At 35.2% G+C, this 18,792-nt stretch overlaps 1 protein-coding gene across 7 annotated transcripts in view; it reads left to right on the top strand.

Annotated features, from left to right (window-relative positions):
• The window catches only part of LOC113230453 (agrin-like), a 91,196-nt gene that overhangs the window by 12,881 nt on the left and 59,523 nt on the right, over positions 1–18,792 (top strand). For 4 of the 7 annotated variants that reach the window (XR_003310492.1, XM_026464390.1, XM_026464389.1 and 1 more), the window contains exon 2: positions 3,330–4,269. Coding sequence is in view for 6 of the 7 variants with exons in the window: in XM_026464390.1 (XP_026320175.1) it covers positions 3,480–4,269 (790 nt within the window). In the remaining variant the exon portion in view is untranslated. The remainder of the gene's footprint in view (positions 1–3,329; positions 4,270–18,792) is intronic. The other 3 variants (XM_026464393.1, XM_026464392.1, XM_026464391.1) reach the window with 1 other exon arrangement.

An 18,792-nucleotide genomic window follows, 5' to 3' on the forward strand; every position in this document is an offset into this window, starting at 1 on the left:
TCCTCGCTCTTGTTATAACAAACGGCTCGTGTTATGCGTCGTACTCTATCTATATCTAAGGTCGTACTGTAACATGTAATATACAAGTAGATAATGAACTTATATTGTAAAACCATTTTTTTTGTTTGTCTCTTAAAATTATGAGTAATGGAACACATCTTTTTTTATTATTCATCCGATTGCGATGAAATTTTCGCGATTTCTTGTGTTCAACGCACAAGGTTCTGAAGTATTAGCTTCCACTTCTGAGCACGAGTTTCCTCTAAAAGGCCCACCATATTTTTCAGAGCTAAATGATAACAATTTTGTCTTTCATACATATGCCACGTATAGTTAGTTGTACACTCCCTGGCAGTTTTCAGTATTAAATGCCCAAAACATAAACAATGTTTGATTAATTACAAAAATATTAAGCAATTTTGAAACTAGTATACTAAACGTCTTTTCCATAAATCCTTGTAAGAAATTTGGATTTGCAAAACACACTCATCTCCCTTTAAGTAAAAAATGCGAGGTGGCTCGAATTATTGTCCGGAAGTATATTATAAGTTTATTTGTATGTACAGGGGTAACTATTTTAAAAAGGGATAACAGTATTTGATTCTCAAAGATATACTTGATATATTGTAAATGTGCACTTTTTTAAATAAACGATATTTTTTTATGTTTGATATATGTATTAATTGTTCCGTCTATATTTAGTTGATCTACGGATAAATTATAAATTAACTGCATTCAAAGTAACACTATTATTAATCTTTTCTTTTAAAGATTGATAACATTCATAACCATTTATCTTTTGATATTGATCTCCTAAAAAATCTTGGTTGCTTGATTGTTCATTCAGTAGATTAGGTTAGGTTAGTATATGAAAAAGTAGAAGCTAATTAGCTTGCGTTTCCGGACATGTTTTCAGGTCAAATTATATTATAATTAATATAATATTAGCACACAAGTATAATCAACATTTACTTACTTTTAAAAATAAGTATCTAAATTTTATTTTTAATGCTCATTTGTCTTAGCTTGGAGACCCAATATAAAAGTATAAAAGTTAATTTATACAAATCAAAAATTTTTTGCGTAGCTCAGAACAGATTAAAATATCCATTGATTTAATTTATTATTGTTATAAAAAAGATGACCGTTTACATATTTTAGCCTGCTGCTTTTGCAAATTTAAAAGGATCATTTATTACATCCCCTTTAAAAATATGTATAATGATTGCAGGTAAATAGCAAGGAGGATGAACAATTCCTTAGGTGTTTGTTCGCCAGTCATTTAAGCTATGACGCTCCAGCATAACGATTCTGACAACAGTAATATTATTCATAACTCTGCATAAAGCAAGATATTTTTCAAAGAACACGGACAAAAAGGTTGTTTAAAAGCCCAAGGTACATTTTTAATGAATTTGTGACTGCGAACATTTTTCCTTTATCACGCAAAAATAAAAGATAGAAGGAAAATGGAACTGGAATCTCCTGAATAGAAATACGTCTGACATTGCCCTTTTTATGGGTTACGACTTCAGTGTTCAAGTCTGTTGCGTTTTAACTTCTAGTGTCCTGTTTTTTAATCATAGTCCTCCTTGTGTAATATATTTTGTTTTAAGTTTTAATGGTAAAAACATAATATAAAAAATTTAAATATAAAGCCGAATTCAAAGTCAAAGTCAAAGTCAAATAATCATTTATTCAATAGGTAAAATTTTTACACTTGAAAACGTCAATTTAAAGCTACTGCTCGTTCACTAAGCGGATCTCCCTGAGAAGAGCGAGCAAGAAACTCTAGGGATTGCTCTTTTCAAATAAACTTAAATGCTATATGCACTTTGAATCATAATTGTGTGGAAACTAGACTCTTGTTGTCTTTCCATACTTCTTTATCTAAAACATACTCTTCAATGTTGTAATATGACTTTTCAATTAAAACACTTTTAATGTAAGTTTTAAACTTAGGAAATGATAATCTTAATATATTCTCCGGAATCTTATTGTAAAAACATAATATGCAGTTCCCCTTAAAAGAATCGTTTACCTTAGTTAAACAAAATTGTGGTACCATGAGTTTGGACTTACTTCTAAGGTTAATATTATGAATATCTTCTTTCTTAATGAAATTATGTATATTTTTATGGCCTTACAAAATATTTGAGTAAATGTACTACGATGCCGCAGTCATGATACTAGTCTCCTTAAACTTTTCTCTGAGAGAAACCTGAGAAACTAAACGGTACTCAGAACGAATCGCTCGTTTTTGTAACACAAATATGGTTTGTATATCTGCCGCTTCACCCCATATGAGAATCCCGTAGGACATTATACTATGGAAGTAACTAAAGTAAACTAGTCTAGCAGTAGCAATATCGGCAAGTTCACGTATTCTACGGACTGCGTACGTAGCAGAGCTTAATCTTCAAAATTTAAGACTTTTCATGTTAAATTTTATTGAAAAGCACCTTATCTGGAAGAATTTAAAATAAACCTATCTGTGAATACTTTTGTATAGGTAAAAACGTACAATATTTTAAAAAGAAGCGTACGTGACTGATTATCCCAATTTAGGAAGGTTGCCCGGATGGTAAACATCAAAATATTGTTATAACCGTCATTATTCAAATCGTTGAAAGTTCTTACCTCAGTTAAATATAAACAGTATTTTATCATTATTTTGGCACCTAGTCATTCTTATCACCTGCCCTTTTTACTCTTTCCACAAAAACGTTTAGAGTGAATGAGAAAAAAAGACTGCTGTTAGTCCGATTTGCCCGGATTGCTTGCCCCAACTTTTGCGTAATGACTTTTGTTTGTTTTTAATTTAATTAATTGGGACGGATTATCCTTGCGTACCGCAGGGATTCAGTCAACTTCGGTGCTGACTTAGACAAGAGGTGAATGTTCTAATACTTACGGCGTGAATTAAATTTGAATTGGTTGCTCTAAATTAAATAATCTTATTCAGCGTCCTAAAATAATGTGTACTGTTTAGTTTGATATCTTAGTTTCATGAAGCGTAATGTGACATCACATTTGCACAAATAAGTAGATACATTTAATTTAATATAAATAAGTTTATTTGCTTACATTCGCTACTTCTTTGTCTACCTTACTGGGTGCATGGAACAGCGCTTTTAGTAACACAAAAGATAAATACCACCGCCGAACAAGAGGGGTGATTGAGATAAACAGATGTGTACTTTACTCCATAACTTTCTGCCTCCGCGTGTAACACGTAACAAAATCAACGAAGTTTGTCTACTGACTTACTCACTCACTTCTGCATGTTTCACTTTATAATCAATATAGAATTAGTAACGACGTTCTAGGAAATTATCAACTACTTCTATATTCCAGTTAATGTTTAACGTGAATCGCATCATGGTAAATATCTAGCAATTTAGCCATTTATGCAAATTGCTCATAATGGTGTTTCTGCAGTGCAACATAAGCTCAAATGAGGCTATCGAGTGTTGAAGATGAACAGGTCTGGCTACGATTACAACGTGCCTGCATCGACCACTTACTATGCGAGCCACAGCCGTCCGCCGCAGTACGAACGCGGCTACGGGCAGCTCACAGCCGGCCCACTCTACAGTCCCTCCTCGCACCCTCTTTCTAACTACGCCGATGTTTACGAGGGCAACAACGACACCACTCTTAGAGCGGAGGAGAGGCACTGGTATATAGAAAATCATAAAAACCTACAACCTAATTATGAGGTCAATCATGACAACGTTCCTCAAGATGCCAAAATTAAGAAAGAGGAGGAGAAAAAGACAGATACGCTTGTTAGAAGGTCTGAAGTTTCACAAGCACGACAGAGAAGAAAGGAAGACCGATGCTCATGCGAGTGTTGGCCTACTACTGACAATAATGCCGTGCAGGACAGCGCGGGCAATGAAACGACGCGGTCGCTTTCCGGGGTTGATATGGTCGCGTCGTACGGAGTGTACGGGAATCCACGGGATGATGAAGCGGGGTTCGCTAGGTTGTCAGAAAAGCAAAACGCTGTATATGGACAAGGGAGCGAGGCTCCGGTGCAAGGTGTCATAGTGAACCAGCAAGGCAACAGTGCCGTGGTTCGGTCGACGCCACCATCGGAGTCTAAATGCGGGAAGTGTTGCGCATGGTCTTCGAATGCCCCCGCTGCAAACTCAGAGGATTACTGTTGGATCCATTATTGCAGGCCAGCCTTGATAGTCCTGTTGCTACTGTTTTTTCTAGTCTTGTTGGGAGTATCAACAGGGTTCCTATTAACGAATAACTGTAAGTATTCTAATTTAATTATTTGAGCTTTATTATATCACTTAATTTTAAACTTATAAAAAAGTAGTCCAATTTTTGTTTCATAAATAAATAAGTAAACCAAAATTATATTGCGCGTTTCGCATCTTTATACATTATTTGACGACCGTTTGTCTATCTTGTTACCATAGCTCTATATAGACTTTAAAATAGCAATACCTTTTAAAGTTTTCATTCAAGTTTTATAGCGTATGCATAATTTGTTATGATTCTTACTTATTCTAGCACGGAGACCCAAAATTGGATCTTGACCTCAACTAGTAAAGGTGTCGTAATTTTAGAATTGTTCGAATTTTAATTTCTTTCTCACTTAGCAATAGAGAGGCAATCCAATACTTTATATAAAGTGAAATAACTGCCATGCAATACGAGTCTACTGAACGAAATTAATTTCTCCAACAACCATTTTATAACTCAATAGAGACGAAGCGTCTAAGAGATTTTAATTCACTTCCGTTTCTAATGATATAATTAAGTAGACGATTTTATAGCGAACTTTGTAGTCGATTGTCTACCTCCGATTGGGAGCCACGTTTTTATTGAGCTGACGCGATTTACACGTCGAGTGAAGAAAAACATTGACTCTTATACTTTATTCTTTTGTAAATTGTAAATGATTAATTATTCTTAAAATTTACATTTCAATAGGATATTAGATTGTTCACTTTACTGGACGATTAAGCTATGATTTAATGAAAGATCGTTGGGTAGTAACTTCGAAGTGTTATATGTAAAGTTTTCTTTTTAATTTTGCGGGCTAAAAATGTGGCGGAGTAAAATATTTTTCGAGCATCCTTACAACGAAATGGCTTAAGTGTGCTAAAATCGAACTCGTGACTAAACTGATGGATTTCTGTCATGGTAAGTAATACCATCCATTATTGCCCGCATTCGTATATCAACGCAACGTGGTTACAAACTCAAGCTTTATGGTACACAAGTCTAACTATGATTGTTATATCATATTTCAAAAGTTACCTAGTAATTCAAACCTACATAGCTACTCGGTTCGTCTGATTTTATTTGAAATCGGAACAAAGATTTCTCCGATGAGTGGGTAGCAGTTCTGGTTGTTGGTGGTACGCTTGGCTCCGCTCGTTTTTCTCTCTGGCAGAACATTAATTTTAGTGGCACTCGGAGCGCCACGCAGTCGGATTTTCAAACTCCACACTGCGGGTAACTATCGATATTAAGGGCTGCTTTACATATTCATGGGGATGGATTTTGCTAGATTAATGACGTACGTAAGACGAGTATTTTACGAGGTTACTTACTGGAGAAATTATTTCTCTGTGTAATATAAAAATGGTACTGACGCTTTAAAAATACATTAACTTTTTGAAATATAGAGACAACGTAACGGCGGCCTCCTACAGTCCGTGATTTTACAGATTTTCTCGCACAACCGACAGCGACACATCGGCCCCGTTAATTTCATATTAATAATTACAGAAATACCAGTCATCGCAACGAAGTTAACTCCCCATTTTCGCTATGCATTGACTCATGCCGACGCATCTGTACACTGTGATATGAAACATAAATAAATAAATAAAGAACTTAGCTAATTATACATATAAATAGTTAATTTAGTATATATAAGTGGGAATTTATGAATCATCATTAGGTAATATAACCAATTGTGTCGCACCGACACTTCAGAGAGCTCAACTGCACGTAATATGATCAATACAACAATATACGCTTCGGAAGCGATTATACATATCCAAAGGGGCCAATCGTCTTTACATAAGAATACAGGATTTACCAAAGTTGATTACAGTATTCACGTAGTCGGTACTGGTCCATCTCGTACATTTATCCCTCAGTCGCTTTTTACGATATCCGTACAAGCCGCGTGCTACGGGTACCGTTTTCCCTTCCATAGCACACACGCCCACACAAACAAACGAGTACTTGGCATGCGCAAGTTTACTCGCGGTGAAGCAAGACCGTGTAGTTGGACCATTAAGTAGCGTAGGGTTTACTATAAATTTCAAGGAAATTACACAACTTATTTCAGACCGAAAAATGTATAAACACCTGTTAGGAAGTTTCAGTGTCATCTTTTACCAACTACTCTAAATATTCACATCATGAACCATGTTTAATTTATGACAATTTCTTTAAAAACACTTAAAGGTGAAACTAGAACCCAGGTTTACAGGTTATAATTTCATAAGTATACAAGAATATATATATAATAAATACTAGAAGCTGGACCGTGATATTTACCGTGAAAAAGAAAGTTAGATACAGTGTACTTACATGTTTAAAATTGTAATTGGATAACTTAATTAAATGTTTATGTGATTCTAACCAAAGTCTTCTGATAAACTTTTACACAGTTTGGGAGAAACTGATCTCTAGAGTAAAAATGTAATTGAAAAAAGATAATATTTTGAAAAATTGGTCTCGTTAGTTCATGTTAAGTTTTCCCAAATAGCTTCTTTCATAATGTCTTTAATGTAAAAAATCGAACATGTTACAGTTATATTATATTATTATATTCTACATAATAGTTTAGTTCAATTATTATAACATTATCGTTCGACCTGTACGTGTTTTGGTTGTCAATTACTTTATGAAATGATTAGTAGATAACGTGATATTTCGTCTTTTATTTTTGGAGTATCGAATAGTTATTCATAAAGCATTAAAAACTCATCAATTAAATGGAACCTGAAGAATAAATATTATAACATCATTTTTGTTTCAATAATGTTTAACGTTTTACCAGTTATGTCAATTGACAATTTCTTCGACTTTCCACTGAAAGTCTAAGAAATGGTAGATACACTTATCTACCACAAGTTCATAATGTTGACAAATTTGTAGAGACTGAATAAAATGTTTGCTGGCAAAATTTAGTTCTTCTCGTGACCACGAAGGCGCTGCACGAGTTGTCATCTGTAAATATTTAATGCAGTCGCGTATCAACTACAGAGAATTCATTTTAGAGGGATATTGTAGTGCAATATTACAGAGACCCAACAAGTGCGTAAAAAAAGGAATTGCTTAAGAACTTCTGTGTACAATAATATCCCATCCCAATCGTATGTGTATTTATCATAGCATTAAAATGTGCAACTTTTGACGACCTCTGTGGTCCAGTGGCTTGGACACCGGTTTTCATAGTGTCATCTACCAGGTTGGGTCTGATCCCAGGCCCGGTCAAAGTAGAAAAACTATCTTTATAAATATTGTCACGAGTCTGGGTGTTCGTGGTATCGTCGTTATTTCCGATTTCCATAACGCAAGTGCTTAAGTTTTACTTTGAGATCAGGACAACGTATGTGATATTGTCTAATATTTATCTATTATTATTATTTATTTATTTATAACTTAATGAAATTCTGTATAATTTTATATTCAAGTCTAGTGGATTCAATATGTTGTAACATTGCGCATATTTGTTTTTTCAAACAAACGAATGTTTCGGGGTCTTTAGGTCCCATGGTCACGGCTGACACTTTTAACAGTGTCGTGACGCGCCGCAATCATGTCATACTTCAAGGTCAAATAAATAGTGTTACGTGCTAAGCCCAGCGTTTAGAATATCTGGAAGTAAACGTCGGAAGTTTGAAAGTATTCTAAGTGCTCAAAGTTGTATCAAGTTAGCCGGTGTGTGATCGAAGCTTGCTTTGCGTTACAAGAGGACTTTAGAAAGGTGTTACTACTTCAGAAAAGCCGTATAGTATGTCCTTGGCATGTTGAACTACTGAACTGCAATTCCGCATTATAATGTCGTTGTTATCACGTTGTATTTTCAACAAAGTTTCTGCCCTTATTTGTGCATCTTCACAAATTCGTACTTAGTAGATGAAATGAATATATGGAATGTAACAACGAAATATGAAAATGTGACAAAAAACATGTGATTTCTCCATACAAAATGACCACATAACTGCTTGGCGGCAGGAATTGGTAAGGTGGCAGTACTTTTCTGAACGAACTCTTTCACAAGGAGCTCTACTGATACTATTTTACATTTTGTTATCATGGGTATGACGATTTGGTGACACCATGAATATATTGTATCTTTAATATCTACGGCTCAATAATTAGGACGCTAAGTAAACAAATTTAAAATACCCCTGCCTATATTTATTGTACTGAAATGATTTATAGTCTACAGAACATAAGTATATCATAGTGTTCGAATTTGGTCCAAATAATATACCTATTTAAAAATGCAGTAACAAGATACAATTCCGTCAAAGTGGTACAAGGAGCAATTATTCGTTAGAATATTCATAAAGTAATAACCTTATTTGATACAATGGCCTTAATGCCATAGTGAGGTAGTGGGTAGTCCTAAAATGCAGGGCGACACAACGGCCTCCTCCGCGAGCGGGACGGCCCTTACTGCGCCGATAGGTCAAGTGTCAAAGGACTGTACAAAAATAGTATGTGACTATAATATACTGTGTATCTTAGAATAATAACGCATAGAAACCTAGCCCTCACACGCTAAGTGAGGCAAATTTAAGCGCTCCCAATGGGCCTACACGAGCGAGCGGGCTGTCAGTGCGCAAGGTCAACTTGCACCGCGAACAGCTCAAGAATTTTAGCTAAAAATGACGAAATGTGCGGTAAATGAGTGTAAAAATACGTCAGACAAACATAAAATAGATACTAACATCACATTCCACAAGGACGTAACGCGTTTCAACTTGTATTTTTGTATAAATATTTACTATAACCGAAAATTAACCTACTACTAACACTAGCCTACATGAATTTGATTTTTGCCTCACTTGTGACAGTTTGTTTGATATGAAACTATCATTCTATGCGTTATTATTCTAAGCTATGTATAAAGTTATATTAATATTGTACTGGTACTGTGTACCTTAGCTGCTGAAATACAAATTGAATTTGGACCCGGATCCATTGAAAATCAGCGTCGTAGCACTTTCAGTGAGATGACAATAAGCTGAGTGGATGACGGATTCCGTAGCGCCACACGTTGTCTGTTATGCTCATTATTTATTCCTCAAATAATTATTTATTTAAGATATTTATACATGTTGTTCGTTAATTTGCACTATAAAGAGGTATGTTGTGCTTTCCACTTGTTTTAAATCTTCTGTTGTAGTCGCAAAGTAATATGTATTATAGTTTTGTAGTGTGTGTGAGTGTGTGCGTGTGTGCGTGTGGGTGTACTGTGCTTTTTACGGAATAAATATTTTCTATTCTATTCTCAATTACTCTTTACAGAGAAGAGTAAATCTTAGATGTTATAAATCAAAAAAATTCGTAGATTTCTTACATTTAATTCGCTTAACAAAATTCTCACTGCACACCTTCTGTTGACCAGTTTAAAATAGAAATTTGTAAAGATAGTCGTGGCCCTTTGTGGTGGACCAATGGTTTGCATTATGGGCGCTGGATGTGGAAGTCCCGAGTTCGATTCCCGAGAAGACTAATTTGTCAAGTGAACTTTTTATAAATGTTTCTGAGCTGGGTGCTCCGGGTACTGCCCCGGAGTGAGTTTCGTTGCTCTGGTACTCATAGTACAGGGAATTCAATCGTTTGAGGGCAGGTAGTTGGTGTGATTGTCTAGTACATTATTATCGAATTCTTAGGTTTTCGGGATTGTTACACATAGGAAATAAAACTATTTTTCAAAATCGCGTCAATCGTGACCATGGAACCTGTAAAGGGCATGAAACGTCGGTTTCTTTGAAAAAAGAAATATACGCGATTTAAATCCGGAAAAATAGTTTCATTTCCTAGTACATTATTATTATAACTTATCTCTAAACATTTGTTTAATATTTGAACTGTGATGTGATGTGACATTTAGTGTTGAATTTGTAATTAATAAACTTAATAAACAAAAATTTGGTCGAAAATAACATTTCCTGAGCTCAATTGTTGTTGTTTTTACATTTCCGCAAATTAAAATTTACATTTTTGTCCCGTTGAACAGTAATTGCAATTTAAAACCTATATGTGATCATATTTGATAGGTTTTAAATTGCAATTACTGTACTAAACTCAACATTTCATTCTCCAATGTCTATTGTATAAGTAATATCGATTATATATATTACCTATCGCACCTCATATGCGCTTGTTCGTAAAATCGCTAAGAATTTCTAAAGTTCACGGTTAACTTTTAATTAATCGAATGCAAAGTTTGTTTTCTTAACATTCTTGTAGGTGACTCATTTACGAGTTCGGAATTGAATACTTGTTTTTCTGGATTCATGCACAAAATCGAAGTCTAGGGGCAATGTTCTTATTTAACACCTAGGGTCTTTTTAGTGGAGCAATTGTCAACCGTCTCTGTTCCGCACCCTTTTCCATTTCCCTTGTGTGATCTAAATAATTTCGTTTCCATCTTCCCCTGCCTTTTCTATTCTTCGATCTTCCCTTCTATACTACTTCTGTAAAAAACTGTCGCTACGTAAGTACGTAAACAAGAATATGAGACTACCTTATGTTATTGAAGTAAATAAGGATTTAACGACCTCCGTAGTGGGGTCCTGGATTCGATCCCCGGCCGGGTCAATGTAGTAAAACAAATTTTTCTACATCTATATTGTCTCGAGTCTGGGTGTTTCTGGTATTTGTCTTTGATTTCCATAACACAAGTGCTTTAGTTATTTACTTTGGGATCAAAGCAATGTGTGTAATGTTGTACAATATTTCTCTGAATGATATTTATTTATTAAGGACTGTTAAATGGAACTCAAAAGAAAGAATGAAAAAATGAAGAAAAAAAGAAAGTTATTCAATTAGAAATTGTTTTTTTTTATTGTATTATTTCGCAATTTAAGAAGTACTGGTTACATAGCTTATTAATATATTAATCGCTTTCACCTAATTTCACAATCTACTGTACATGCTTATAGTGTTCTTAAGTTTTCGTGATTGTTACACATAGTAGGAAATGCAACTATCTTTTTGGATCATTAAATTAAAATTTAAACAAACCAACAGTTCCCGGTCCCATAACATCTTTGGAAATATGGCTTACACCTTGCTACCATTGGGTAGATTGAAAGGTTTAATAGAAATAAACCAGTTGCTGTTTCTCAAAGTTCGTGAACCCTTCTTTAATAACTTTCATATTAAGGCTCATTGAAACGAGGTGGAACATTTTCCAGCTAATTGGACATGAAATAACTTGTTAGAGTACTTTTGTTGGAACTTTTATGGTAGTGCAACAATATGCTTTACGCAAGTATATTGTCAGTATTTAACATAAAGGTTTTTTCTTCAATAACTTTTGCCCGGGCTCCCGTATCTTAAAAATCTCGTATCTTTTTTATTAATATCAGATTTGCGTGTGTGTCCTTAATGTCAGTTCTTAAATTGACTTCACACTTCACGCTGCAGAGACAATATGTGTAAATGGGGTTTCAGGGATGCTATCTAACCCAAGGTGTGGTGGCCACAACACAGCCCATCCGCGACTGTGGCCTAACGGTTACCATGCTGGACTGCCACTCTGAGATCCCGGGTTCCATTCCCGGGCCAGTAAGAAATATTTGTATGGCCTACATTTATTTCTCTCGTGAGTTTGGGCGTCATTTATGGTTGTCTATGTGTGACTACATGGCACTCGCGATACAGGGGCCATGAGTGTGTCCGTTATTATTATTATAACTATATTATTATTATAGTATTTACTGTTATGCCCATTGTGCCCTATTATTTGAACGCAGTCAAGGTGCAGTATACTATTCCAAGTGAAAATAGTCCTAAAATAAAAGAAGTATCGACACGATACGGAGAAGAAGTTAAATTTATGATATAAATCTAAACAGTAGTCTTAACGCACTATTTGTTATTGCATAACAGTTAATTTAATCAAGTATTGTATAGCTTTCGAGATTAGTTTTGTGCTATTTGCACAAATTCCATTTAGGTCGCCGCTACAGTACAATCCGGAATATTCAAACGAAAGTTCAAAAGCAAAACTAATAACTGAGTCCGTTTCTGCGGTGACCGAAGTATAAGCCAAGCAATATTCGCTTCAGTATTGCTAAACACGTGCACATTTTTACATTACCGGGAAAGTATTAACGCTTTATTCCAAACTTCATGCAATAGATCGTCGAAAAGTCGGAACGAATCGCCCATTTTTTTTTCTTTTTTTTGGGAGAATTAATTTCCACCGGCAGCGGCAGGGGACTGGTTCAGTCACGTTCAACTTTAGCTTTTAAAGCGGGGCCCGAATGGCTAATCGATCGATTAATTTTCACGCCGTTTGAACGAAGAGCTTTGAAATTTTTGTTACATTATGTTTGCGATTTGCTCTTCCCATTCCGTTCCGAATGTCAAAATAGTGCTAAGTGAAAGAACTTACCGAACCAAGATCAAGATAAAATTATCACTATTCGGAAATGTGTACGTGAGTGCAAATTTGTAAGAATTGTAATAGTGAATATACTGATGCTGTATTAATTCTACGTGCACAATTGCGTCGTAAAACGTCCAGGAGTTTTACCATAAATATCTTTCGTTATTGAATTTCGTCGTACACGAAATTAAATAGGCATCGCTGCCATAAACAACCATTTCCAGCGGGCATTTCAATCGGCTGGTTCGAGATTAAGTCCGGTGCGATCGCTACAGGAAACTAGAGTGAAATCGATTCACAACGAATCGAGCAGAGGCGGCTGTTATGGTGCCGCAACAAATTGAAATTGATATCATCGGTGGGCAGTAGCGGACGGCCGGATATTACGAGTGTCAAGCGCAATCACGCACTTACCCACCAGCTGTGGTTAGGTGGCTCCCGTATCTAACACTTTGCTATCTCTATGAATCTACATCTGCGATTGTTATCAACTAACCAAAAACGCTCGATGTTGCGCGAAAGATTGTTACATGCACTAGTTAAGTTAAAAAGTTAGGTACAGTTTGTTTGGGTTTTAATTTAAATTGTGCGCTCTTAAATCTTTTGCATCGCGTTACAACTAACATGCGAATACCAATTAATGTAAAGCCAACGTTCGTGGAAGGTTCCCAGCAGAATATAAATTCGATATCCTTTGCACATTTTTTAGACTGGGTGCAACTTATTAAGGTAAAAACCTGCGTGTCAGCAAGCCGTTAGTCATATTCATTATCGTTGTTTAAATTATAGCTTCATACCTGATTATTGTATAGTGCAGGACAAACCGTGGCGCTGCCGCTACTGTGCGTGATTCATAAAATTTAACGTAAACCACCGTTGACATCTGATAACCTGGTAATTATATGGAATCGATTTATTCCGTTAATTTTCATTTTGAGCCGAAACAAGAAGAAACACGCACTGTTAATACAAAAGTGTATTAACTCAAAAAGTGTATATTTTCAGAATCGATAAAAAACGAATACTCACTTCCCGTGAAAGATCATTAAAATTTTATGTACGAGTATAATGGTAAAGTTTATTATAGACATCTTAACAATTTCCTATTAACCAAATGTATTTAAAAATAAAATGGAAGAAATAATTTATGTTTTTGAGTAAGGACTGTATGTTTTGCCCAGAACTAGCTCACATAAAGTTTTTCTCATTTTGAGTTAAGTAGACATATTTTAATTGTTTCTTACAATATGCTAACAACGGTTTTATTGACGTGTACCGAATCAAATTTTAGTTTCAACAATGATTTAATCCTGAAATTCACATATTTTTAGTTACAACACCATTGTAATAGCAGTGAAAAATATGCTAAATCGTTTAACCATTTTTTAAATCAATGCTGTTGCTGTTAGATAGCCTGTTTAGGGGTAGTTAGATTCCAATGTCCAGTATTCTAACTGGGTAAGTTAAAATAAATATTAGCAAAGTTTTGTGACACTTGTTAACCAAAATAAAACTACCAGTGCTTAAATTTTGCGAAGAAAAGTTTCTGACTTTGACAGCAAGTCTGATTATTCCAGGGAATAGAAAAAAAACGATTTTATTCCAATTCTTACTTAAATGTCTATCTCCCAATCTAAAATTGTATGCAGCGATCGGATTCGTTTAACACGTGACTGGGCACCGGGCGTAGTTTAATAGCCTCGTATATGTAAAGGACAGGCCACGGTCCACGTCCAACCAATTTGCAATAAAACAATATGGCGCGCCGCCCAGCATCGTCCCGGTTGCGTCGACCTCTTGGCCAAATTCGCGAGGCTACTTTGAGATAAGGAGGCCATTACTAAAGAGATGGAATTGAACGCTATAGATTAACTCTCTCTGATTGATGTTGTGTTTTTGAAGAGTTAGTGGAAGATCTCAAGAGTTGGTTGATGTTATTAAGAAGATTGGCCGAGAATCGGTTTTGCTACGGTATTGTATTGATTGGTCCACTTATGATTTACAATAATGAAAACATTATTTTCAAAAACAAAAAATCTAGCTCACATGATAAATGATCGCTATTATTAATTTCTCCAAAACAAATAGGTACATACCTACTCTAATTCTACCAACAACATAACGCGACACTTGTGTTATTAATTTCTTATACTTAGTAATAATATAACTTACATTTTTACCACCGATATTAGGCAACCTACTATTCTTGCTTGTTAGTGTGAATTGCCAATTATTCTAAGTCTCTCGTAACGCCAGCTCAATCGAGTTTACCTACTGTACATAGTCGCGTAATTGGTACAGAACATGATTTTTTTATTCATAGGTGTGAAAAAAGACGGTTGGTCAGTGGAAAATACAATACTATGGCAAGGGAACTTTTAAGGCAGCTTGCTTCGTCGGACAAAACCATCAGGCGTTTTATTTTATGACTAGGTGGTAGTTCCCGGTCACAATCGAATTAAATTCCGCCGTCACGTTTGTTCAAGATTAAGTAAACACGATCGATGTAGATTAAGGTTGTTATGCTATAAGAATCTTTTGTGATTGGTAAGTAGTTATTTTTGTGTGCTTCATTAGTAATGTAAATTATTTACTTACACATATTTTATGCTTAAATGACCAAGGGATATAATAAATAATTTGTACTTCAAATTAGTTTTACAATATACGTTTAGTTACAATATAACGAATGGTACTTTTAGATGAGGATTTTTTAACGTCGTATTAGAATGGCAATATCATAGAAAATGTAAAGTATTATAGATATACAATAATAATAGAGTAGTTATTAATACGAACTTACATAATTTATCACAAATAATAAATTACAATTGTGAAACTAAATGTAAAACTAACTTCAAGTGACGGGAGGAACGAGTCATGCGCCTGATGGTAATCTACATGCCTGTCCATAACAGTTGCAGTGCCACTCAGAACTTTAGATCGCAAAGATCTGAGGGGCACTCCCACTGCGCCCGTCACTCAGAGATATAAGTTGACAAGTCCCACATGCCCGTAATTTCACCAGCACCCTGACCCTTCAAAACTGGAACACAGTAAAGCTAACATTACTGCTTGGCGGCAGAAATAGGTAAGGTGACAGTAGAATAGTATCATATTTAATGTTCTAAAGGCATTATTTTTAAATTCTACTTGTGCAATAACGTGCGAATGGCACCAGTTTGTATATTTGAAAGCCGTATCATTCCAAACAGCAAGTAAAGATATATGTAGTGTAGCAATTTTTTAATGAAAATATTTATACATAATAATAATATCATAAATTTAAACTTAGTATTACGATAAAAACTGTCTACCGTTGGTTTCACTTCGTGCGGTGAATGCAAGGTTAACTAATTACCATAGAACCCTAACAAATAGAATTAATTTAAATATTCATGAAACAAACCTTTAGCTTCTAATGATGGCGATGTTACAAGGATTTTTTACCTCTGAAGCATTTTAATAATTCAAAATTCGAATTTCCGAGGGTGTGTAAAATAATACCTATTCGGAATTTAGGGGTTTATTTTTCTTTTGCAACCTTTATAATTTAATAAAGATGGAAAGGTTAGAGTGAAATGCTTTTGGGAATGATGTACGTGGCCTTGAAAATTTCTGGGTCGCAGCTACAATGTTCTAATGGTAACAGACTTGCGGGTTTCCTTAAAGTACGGAGTCATGTAGACGCAGCTGACGGGAACAAAATTGCTAACACATTCTAACTAGACTGTACTTAGCAACGTCTAAGTACAAGTTAAGTTGAGGCAGTTTGTTAATGACGGAAACAGTTTTTCATCAAACAATACTCTAGTACTGAATTAATGAAAGAAATGAATGAATGAAATATTCTTTATTGCACATTAAAATTACAATGACAACACAGAATAGTAACGTAAGTATCACAGAGTAAGCCAATGTACAACAGGCCGCCTTATTGCTAAGTAGCAATTTCTTCCAGGCAATCTTAGGATAGTACTAGTACAATACTCTAGCACTGTTTGATGGAAAATGTGATCAAGTATTAACATTGTTATTGGTAGCAATAGTTATTACTATTCGTTTTCATTAATATTATTTATTTTAATTTAGTATATTTTTATTTTTGTTTTTCCAAAAGACAGCGTATAATGCTGTGCAATATCTGTAGCCACTTACGTGTAAACCCGTTAAGAGATTGCAGTAGGTAGGTACGGTTATATTTAAGAACCAATGTAAATTATTTTGTTTCGGAAAATAAATGAAAAAAAGGTTATAATTTATTTTCGGTAGTAAAAATGCCGCAACTTGATTTGTATTAAAATATAAACCACATTACGTTCAATTGTATGTAATAAGGAATAGATACCGGCGCATTCAATTTGTGTACGCGTCCGGAAGTGATTTTAGTAGCAATAGAGTTGCTCGTGAAAGAGTTGGTCCAGGGAAGCAATGCCCCAGTGAGGCCAGCGCACAAGGAACGGGGATCCCTTTCTCGCATTGTGCACAGTCTCACCCGTCTGGGGGGATGGGTCAAGCGTCCAACCCTCCCCTCTTTAGCGCGGAAACCTTGGCAGAAGTTAAGGTAGCCGGGGCGTCACAGTGGTGAATCTACTCGGTCCCACGGCGCCCACAACACCCGGGCAAGAGGGTGCGCTGGGGAGGTTTAATGCCCTCCACTGACAGCCAGTCCCACATAACCCTCGGGTCTCCACGGGGTCGAGGATATGCTTATACAAATATATGATACATACACTAACACTGATAACCTGCCTCAACGACACACTTTTAGACCACGCAATAGATTGCTTCTGCCACGATCTCGACTACACATACACAGCTCAAGTCCCCACTCGATGTCGGTGAGGATATTGAATGAGCTCCCGCCTATTATTAAAAGCGAGGAAAAATATTCACTGTTTCTAAATAAATTAAAATTACATCTTATTAATAAATGCTGTTACAATTTAAATGCATACTTTAATGACAAATAAAAATAATAATATTATAATAAATTTGAATAATAAATAAATGTTAATTATATACTATAAAGTTATGCTACTGTAGTAGCACTACAGTGGCATGACTTTATAGTGTATAATTATATATCTATAATTATAATCTAATTAAATCAAACTTTCAAGTGACATAATTCTACTCATATATGACGTATTTCTTTATTATTATATAATTTTTTTTATATTATTATTTGATAAATAACAATTTTAATTAATAATTGAAACCTCGGTCTACCTCTGCTGTTATTGTTATCCCTAATAAAGGGCTCATATGTGTAGCATTATTTTAAATTTAAGACATGTTTACCATAATATGAATGCAATAAATATATTGAGTATTGATATGTTTTATAAACATATCACCTCGTTAAAAAAAAGGTTAGTAATTACCAACTTATCTATTTCTATCGCCAAGCAGTATGTGACCATTATTGCGTTCCGGTTTTGTAGGGTAAGGGCGCTGGTGAAATTACAGGCGCATGGGACTTGTGCTCCTGAGAACTTTGCGATTTAAAGCTCTGAGTGATACTGCAACTGTTATATAAAATATTTATGGTCAGGCGTGTCGATTACCACCAGGTGCACGACTTATTTGTCCAGTCGCTTGGTATCATAAAAAAAGGTATATTGTAGAAATGAATTTGGGATTAATCCAGTTTACATCATGTAGAAAGTTGTTATTATATGAAGTGCTGAATAGAACAACGCGTATGCGTGCATGCGTGCCAGCGTGCGTGCGTGCGCGTGTATGTGAGTGTGCATTTATATGATTATGCATAGTATAATAAGACAAGTATGGTAACTCCGTACAAAGCAGCAGCGCGGCTAGTATGTGTGCTCGCCCACCGCGCGCCTGATAGGCACACATAATAATGAAAGACATGTGAGACGACCAGCGCAATTACACATAATCGCGAGACTATGTGAATGTGTGCATTCGTACACTTCACGCGACGGGCGTGCGCACATATGTATAAGCTACGCTGCAACGTTCGTATGGAGTTATCATACTTGTCTTATTATATATACTATGGTGTACGAGTTGTATAGGTATATACGGCTATCTCATTAGGCAATTTATAAGGTTATTGTTACTAAGTGTAATTAAAAAAAACCTGTGATATTAATTACTGTAAACACGAGTACTAAATTAATACAATTTAAAAT

The sequence above is a fragment of the Hyposmocoma kahamanoa genome, unplaced genomic scaffold (genome assembly GCF_003589595.1).
Source record: "Hyposmocoma kahamanoa isolate Upper Pololo Valley unplaced genomic scaffold, ASM358959v1 63, whole genome shotgun sequence".
NCBI classification, from domain to species: Eukaryota; Metazoa; Arthropoda; class Insecta; order Lepidoptera; family Cosmopterigidae; genus Hyposmocoma; species Hyposmocoma kahamanoa.